This window comes from Trachymyrmex septentrionalis, unplaced genomic scaffold, assembly GCF_001594115.1.
Source record: "Trachymyrmex septentrionalis isolate Tsep2-gDNA-1 unplaced genomic scaffold, Tsep1.0 scaffold16, whole genome shotgun sequence".
NCBI classification, from domain to species: Eukaryota; Metazoa; Arthropoda; class Insecta; order Hymenoptera; family Formicidae; genus Trachymyrmex; species Trachymyrmex septentrionalis.
Window position 1 is genome coordinate 444,635 of NW_017304758.1, and position 8,345 is coordinate 452,979.

The 8,345-nt window shown below is 38.8% G+C and overlaps 1 protein-coding gene across 1 annotated transcript in view; it reads left to right on the forward strand.

The window, feature by feature from the left end:
* Positions 1-7,534, forward strand: part of LOC108746147 — a 121,577-nt gene extending 114,043 nt beyond the window's left edge. Inside the window, exons 8-13 of the mRNA XM_018482721.1 lie at positions 852-1,443; positions 1,813-2,800; positions 3,380-3,527; positions 5,757-5,967; positions 6,346-6,612; positions 7,125-7,534. Coding sequence (XP_018338223.1) covers positions 852-1,443; positions 1,813-2,800; positions 3,380-3,527; positions 5,757-5,967; positions 6,346-6,612; positions 7,125-7,376 — 2,458 coding nt within the window. The 3' untranslated portion in view covers positions 7,377-7,534. The remainder of the gene's footprint in view (positions 1-851; positions 1,444-1,812; positions 2,801-3,379; positions 3,528-5,756; positions 5,968-6,345; positions 6,613-7,124) is intronic.
* Positions 7,535-8,345: the final 811 nt, after the last annotated feature.

Consider the following 8,345-nt stretch of genomic DNA (forward strand, 5'->3'; position numbering starts at 1 on the left):
TACGCGTACGTGTGACAGCCGTGGAATTTACCGGCTCTATCGACGATATTTTATATAATTGCATGCTTAAAAATATTTCTTATTTAACATTTTGTTAGCGAACGATGTAACATTTTATCTGCAATTATTCATGAAATCTAAGAATTAGTATTCTGAAAATATGTAATGTGAATAGCTTTATTCGATTCCATTTATCACGTTTAACATTTTAGAGGAAATTTAAATGTACGTGACATACACTGTCTAACATCCATGTGACATGTATACGAGTGTCTATTTCCCTTGAATTTCTACTTGATGCAGTTGAGCATGAGAATTAGTTATAAAAATAGCATCATAAAATGCGTCGACGTTTTTTCGAATTGTGATAAAATAACAAGCAATATAAACGGCAACTATAAACTTGTTCATAAATCTTCCTAACAACATATACACGCTAAGACTGCATTCCTACGAAATTGTCACTATTGGTTTAGAAAGAGTGAGATAGAGTCAATCATATCTCTCTCTCTCTCTCTCTCTCTCTCTCTCTCTCTCTCTTTTTCTTAAGTATCAAGTTGTAGAGATACTGATAGAGTTGAAGAAAAAAATACTCAATTCTTTTTAACGGAGCACAGATGTTAACATCAGCGAATGCATACTCTATTACCTATTACGTCTACGTAACAATTAATTTACTAAAATTATATAACTTTATGTATTAACATATTCAACAAAATCGTAAGCATATCTTCTTTATATCTTATCAAAAGATAAGATATTTCTATTTTTAAAAATTACGTATTATCGACATTATCATTGATTGAATTGTGCATGCATTTATTATGTGAAAATATTTATTATTGTTTCAGAAGTCAGTCTAAGGCTTCCTACTTGGCTTATAGACGAGAGCGTGGTGCTCCCGATAGCGAGGGCAGCTACAAAAGAACTATGTCGCCAACCTCACGCATGGACGATTGGCCGCCTCCTAGGGATCACGACGATCCCATACTTTTACGTGTCACGCAGCATCACCACCATCACAATAATCATCATCAACAGCAACCTTCTGATCTCTCCAAGTCGTACAGCGTGGACGCTCTTCATCATCGATTAGAGGAGAGGTGTTCTCAACAACAGCAACATTCGGCAGAGGTGGTCAGTAAACTCTCTCACGATCTCAACAAAAAGCTCCAAGCTAACGATGTACGGTCTCGCACTAATGAAAATAACAACAACGACAACCTCGAGGATCGGCATCAGCATCAGCATCAGCATCAGCATCAGCATCAGCATCATCATTATCAAGAAAAAAGGCATTCAGAAAAAAGACATGACTATGAGCAACGTAGAGAAAGACTATCGCCGCAAAGCGTCGAGGTTCTTAATGATAGGAACAGGCAGCTAGAGCGGGAACGTCGGAAATTGGCAGCGAGCTGCGAGCCCCTACCTCAAAATAGAGAGGTGAGATTATCTCCGGATATTTACCTTCACGTAATAGCGATATTTACGTGTTTTTCGCATCTCAACGATCTACCTATTTTTACACCTGTAAATATAGTAGTGTCAAGGACGCGCAAATTCAGTTTACGCTTCTCTAGCATTCAATTTCTTGTCAAGCTCGCATAATGTGCTCGTCACTTTACTTTGGCATTTACTTCATATCATCATTATTCTAACAATTTAACATTCGCTTCAGTTTACGTGTTTCAAACGATTATGTGCTTTAAATTAATTTTTTAAAATATTTTGCTCATCTTTATTTTACTCATTGTGCTACGTTATCGTTTCTGAACTTTCCGCGAAATAATTTACCAGGACGTTTACTTCCAGAAGCAGCTACGAGAAATCAGTGGTCCGCTTCCAATTACCGGCGACGATTTCTTCCGCGATAGAAGCGCTACGATCGAGATGACCTCGCAGAATATTGAATTACTAAATCGCCGTAATGAAAAGAGGATGAGTGGTGTATCAACATCAAATAACACGATATCTACATACTCTATCAGCACCACAACATCGTCAGTCGCCACGAATTATGATAATGGTTGGGCTAGAAAATACGAAAATACACAGAACTCGATAGAAGCTACTCTCTTTTCCGACAGACCACCACCACCGACAAGTTCACCACCGAGATCACCGAATGAGATTAGCAGTCCACGAGGAGCTGTTCCGAGACGATCGGGAAGTTGCTCGAGCACCTCTTCCTCAGGAAGATCGATAGATGCTCGCGTATCGCCTCGAGCTTTGCTGTCCAGATCGTCTCCTAAAAGTTCTCTCGATTCCCTCACGCGAATAGAATATACCTCTAACAGAAAAGTCTCTAGCCCGACTCAAACGGATAACACAGGTTCCTGGAACAGATCCAACTCGCCGAGTCGGCTGAGTCAAACAAGCGATACGGAATCGCGAATTGAGAGACTTTCCGCGTCTTCGAAATTTAGGACTGGCGGCAGATCGTCCACGTCTTCGATCTCAAGCGTTTCCAAAGCATCCTCTTCTTCCTCACCGAGGAATTCGCCGGTGGAGGAGGACAAGTCGTCACCGAGATCGTCGCTTTGCGTGTCGCCCCAGCCGGGTATAGAAGGACTGACATTAGTGCAACGTACCGAGGTCGTGCTTCGGGTAAACGCGGCCACCAGCGATGCCGCTTCGCAAACTGATATCTTGGAGGACATGGAGCAAGATTGCGTCAACAAAATTCAGCGGCCGCTTCCGGAATCTAGGAAGAAATTACCGGAGGAAATCGAGTGCGAAGAACTCAGCAAAGATCTAGCCAGTCAGCTCAGCCCCAACGACAAGCTGGTGCCCATACTCGGTGAGTGTACTTTTTATCGTTATCTTCATCGTTCTGTGTCAATTGCATGAGTAATGCTTTTTCAAGAGCATCGTTCATCTGCTGAGTTTATTATTTGCTCTACGTCACCATTAATACACGCCAATGGAATTGATTCAATTAGATATGTTATTCAATTTTTAAATGACGTTCGCTAACGCAGAACTCACGCTGACATATATACGATCGTTACACTTACTCTGTCGCATGCTTATTTTACGCATACACGTGTTACATACGTTTGCCTTGCTTGAACGTGTGGATAATGTATACATACACACTCGCGAGTGCGCGCGCGCAATTATCATCTGGGAGAGACGGTAGAGTCAAGCATTCGAGGGCAATAACCCTCTGTTTTAATAAGCGCTAATTTAATCAACGACACGACACTACCTTATTCAATTATATGCCGTCGTCGCGATATTCGATGCAATCCCTTGTCGTATTATGGCTTCCATAATAGGACGCGGAGATCCCTGGAGCGTGAAACGAAGTGTGCGAGAAGGGAAACGCGCGTACCGAGAACGCCTGATGATGTCCCTTTTTTTTTCTTCTTATCAGTTCCAGCGCCGGAGCACAAGAAACCCACCGACTACGTTTCCGGCCTGTTCAGGGTGGAGGCGACCTTGCAGCCACGAACAAGGCGACGGCTCTCCCTGGAAGAGTCAACGGCCTCCTGCAGCGACGACGCGGACGTGGACGATAAAAAGTGAGCTGCTCTTATTCCCTTTTCTTCTTCTTCGTTTTTTTTTCTCTTTTTTTCGAACTGAAGTTCACTTAATTAAGGCGTATTTATGAGGCAGCTCATGCCACGCCGATATCACGCGTGTTGTCTTCATCCAACTGCATCGCAAGGGTCAGCAAGATTGTTGGTCACGGGCAAGGCAGATAAGACAACGTAAATATAGACCAAATGCGATAATTGATAGTTTTCACGTGCTCGCGAGCATTGGATTACGTGCTATTAATCAACTCGAATGCCTTGGAATCCGAAGGCGTTCATTACAAGTGCAAAAAAATTCGCGATTCTCTTTACTTGACTTAATTGGTCGACGCGTACGTCTAGGAAGAACCGTATAATTTTAATAAACAAGTGGAAGTTTCTTTTGCTCAATTTTGCCGACTGTCATTTAAATTTCTTCGAGTACACATTTCTTCGCGCTCTGTGTGGTCGCTACTGTAGATAAAATAAACCTGCGTCAATCTTTTTGGAAGGACGCCAGACATACATTTATGCTGTTCACACGATATTTCGTGTGAAAAAAAGGCGACGTACGTCCGAAAATATCTCATTTAGCCAGACGCGTGAAGAGACTCTTTATTAACTAACGAACGACGTTATGTGGGATGCATAGACGACAAAATTCCTGACAGACGTCACTAATGAACTTTCGTTGTCATGAATCTAATAATTGCTGTTTTTCAACGATGATAAGCGTCTGAATTGAACAAATTGTTAGCAACAATAGATGGAAATGTCTTGTACAAACAAACAAGTGCAGATGGATTTCTTCTTTACTTTGTAACGTTACCTTTAACATTCTTACTTCCGTTTCTTCTTGCTTTATCATCTGAGATATCTTACGCACAGTCGTATCGTAAAATATTGAAATATTGTTTTTTTTTATATTCAGTATTTCTAGATATTAGGTTTGACAATATATCCAGTTACCGCATTTCACGGTTACCTTTCTATTGTTATTTATTTTTATGATGTTACGGCTCTTCCCTTTTTCGTCGATCCGATCTGTCTTGCGCACTCACGGACAATACTTCCTCCGTGCTCAAAGAGAAAGTGCCATAGCATCGAGATTCTTACGTAATCCGCCATAAATGATATTGTCAAGTACTATTCAGTGCCTGTTCTCTACGCATCATATTATTTGCCAGTCTCCAACATATGGCTGAAAGTGACGCATCGAGTAGCAAAGTGTTCGGCGTGCTTGCGACAAGTAATACGGGAAATGGAAATGGGTCCTCCAGAAAAGTAGATACAACTTTTGTTTTTATTATATTTGAACACGTTAAAGTGGTAGGCGCGCTAAGTGTCATCGAAAATGGGCTACGTAACAACTTGTAAATTAAAATTTCATGCGAACACAAAGTGTGCTCAAGAACGTAAAATTTTTACCGATGGTTTAAGAGTCGGCCAAAAATCGTGAGGGAGAAACCGACGTATTACGTTAAATTAGTTTTAGCTGTACGCCGAACTTTCTACCATATTTTATGAAAGAGAAAAATAAAAATCAACACTTTCGAAAGCAATTTTAGATAGCAATAAAATCGCGACAATTTCGTTCGGACGTACCCGGTATACACATGCAAATAATGATTGAAGAGATAATTACATTGGAATTCACTTCCGCTTCTTAGTCGCGATATTTCGTTTTAACTGATCTCGAAAGTAACTTCTAGCAAATCACACAATTGGAATAACTTTTTTTTTTAATAATATACAATTCGATACAACCCGCTTTCCTTTCTTTATCACTTTCTCCTCTTCCATAGACTCACCTAGCGTACAAGATCATACATGTGTCATTTAACTGCTAACAATCGCGGCCGGATTATGGATTACGGATTACGAACATCTCCTTGAGCATTTCCCATCAATAAATTTGAAAATCTATTCAATATCGCGTGTATGACTTTATTGCTCATCATTGAAGTTGATTACGAAAATAAACCGCGAATTCTGCAAAACATTCCTCTGCATCCACTCACAAATCATTCTGTTTCCCCTGCCTCGCCTCGGAAACGTGGAGATTAATTCAATCGTGACTCACGTTCATTGACGCAATTTCTTACCTTCTCGCAATGATGACAATTATAGGAATATCTCTGCATAAATACCGCGAGAGAGGCAGAGAGGAGTACGGTTTGATTTAGTCCGTATTAACCAACCGGAGGTGTAATCATCATAATAAATTCATTTCAGACACGAAACGATACCTTCAGCTCCCGTCACGCCACTGTCGACCGATTCTACTAGCCCCCTATCCCTCACTTCAGCTTATTTTACGACATCCGAGGGAAAGGCGAGGTTCCTGACAAGATATTCGCGAGACGTCACGGCGGAGGGATTAACACATCAAGAGGATGCATCAGCGATTGTACCAACGAATAGCCTTGACCTTAGGCAAAAAAAGGTACTTCACAAATCGGAGCATAATTAAATGCTTGTAGGATGTACTATAATTAACTCTACGATTGCTTGCGACTAAATTTGATCGGTATGTGATCGCGGGGCTCCTAAGCGGAGAGATAATAATGATTACGCGGAGATAAGACGATAATAAGTATCGTTTCATCTAGCCTCCGAGTACAATCTGGTCTTATGTAAAATGTAATTGCTGCACTTTGGAATTTCTACTTATCATATATCTTTAAGCCTGGACTGTTACCTAACTAGTTGTTCGCATAGCAAATTATTACGTCTATTAGACATCTCCGTGTTTTCTTGGTCTGTCGAATCCCATAGTATCGACCCATGCGTGTTATTCTAGAACTATGGATGATTTTTTCAGGAGGAGCTGATGATGCGCCTCGACAGGAAGTTGGTGGTTCTCAGGGCTGAACAGGAGGCCGTAAGAGAGGAAGGTGAGGTGAATGAGACTCTGGGTGCACGAGTCGCCGCTCGCGTTTCCGCTGTGGCTCGCCCGCCGGAAGCGTCCAAGTATCGGAATCACGTAGAGGAAGTCGGCAAGATTACGAGTCTTCTTCTCGGTCTCAGTGGCAGGTTGGCTCGCGCTGAGAACGCCCTTTATGGAATGCCGGCCGACCATGTAGAGAGAGTAAGTATGAAACTTCTTGTTTTCTTGCAAGCGCTCTTCAGTCGTCAATTACAATTAATTATACGTGGGATATAATTACGATACATCGTAATCCAGTATAAATGTTTGATAATAGATCATGTGATACACATCAAACCGAATTATCGCGTATAAAATTGTATAAAGATAAATGTGTAATTACAAGCAATAACGATTTTTATTCTGATATTTAATAGAGTGGTTCAAATTGCTTATCTGTCCTATCGTTATTGATATGTATATTCTCTAAACTCTTTGGAGTGGAATCTCACTTTATAAAGAATGAAAATTAAGTCAGTTGAAAAAGAACGGCTTAATTTTCAACTTTTAAAAGTGAGATTTTATTCTTCGAAGTGACAATTCGTTCTAAAAGTTTTAGAGAGTACCTATTTTAATTTTTACGTATTGCACATTTTCAAGCATTGCGTTTTTTGCAACGACATATATGTATATAATTATAAATTTTTATTTACGTTAATTTTGTTATTGTGCAGAAAATTTTGGAGAGCAAACGGGACAAGCTAATGGATCAATTAGAAGAAGCAAAGATTCTGAAGAACAATATCGATAAACGTAGCGTAAATATGTCGACGATCCTAGCAAAGTACCTGAATGAAGAAGAATTTGCTGACTACCAGCATTTCATCAACATGAAGGCGAAGCTGATAGTGGACGGTCGCGAAATACAGGACAAGGTGAAGCTTGGCGAGGAGCAATTAGCTGCGTTGAAAGAGGCAATTGACTAGTCGTAATGAGGGACTTACATGCTAAGTTATTATGAAGTCGATTCTTAAATAACCGCGCATTTCCAGGCGTGAACAATGATGTTCCGCATAATGAGTTAAGCTGGCTCGAAAAATATGTATAAGTTAATAGAGATGAAAAGTTAAGGGAACACACAAAAGAGAAATAAAATAAAAGAAATATATATATCTTTTATCTTAATTTAATTAATTTCAAATTATATATATATATATATATATTATTTATAAAATAATATAAAAATTATGTTTATTTAATTATTATTTTTTATTAATTATTTTTTACTTGCTGGAAATTGTTAAAAATAAATTTTTTTAAATTATTTTAAGAATTCTCTGCAATTAATTGAACATTTTTTTAAATTTAATTTTAAAAACATCGAATTCAGATAAAAAACCACATCCCGTACAAATAAATTTAGATAATGCTAGAAAAATATTGAGTAATTTAAAGCATGACCGCGAAGTGATATGGAAATTTAATGCATAAAATTTTCTTTGCATATAAAATAAAAACGGGTTGAAATTGATGTCCTCACGATCCAATTGTGATCTTAAAATCTTAAATACCTAGTCTTTGTTAAACTTGCATCAATTTTGTCGTGTTCCCCGATAATCCACAGAGAAAAAACAATATATCGCTTATTCATTGCATGTTGAGAAAAAAATAGGAAGCGCTACGATATAAGAGAGAGGTTTCTTAAATTAAGAGAAAGGTTTCTTAAATTTCTTTTTAAAAGAATTTAAAATTATGCGCTAGAACGATGTCATCAATTACAGAAATGCATTTGTAAATATAAGTATCAAAAACAATGCGAAAGTCCCGAATAAGGAAAGCCAGAATGTAAACGAAAAATAAGAATGGTCGATTAAGAACATTTTTTTTAATGTTGCGTAAGAAATAATACGGCTAGTGATACATATATATGTAAATCATATATATATATATATATA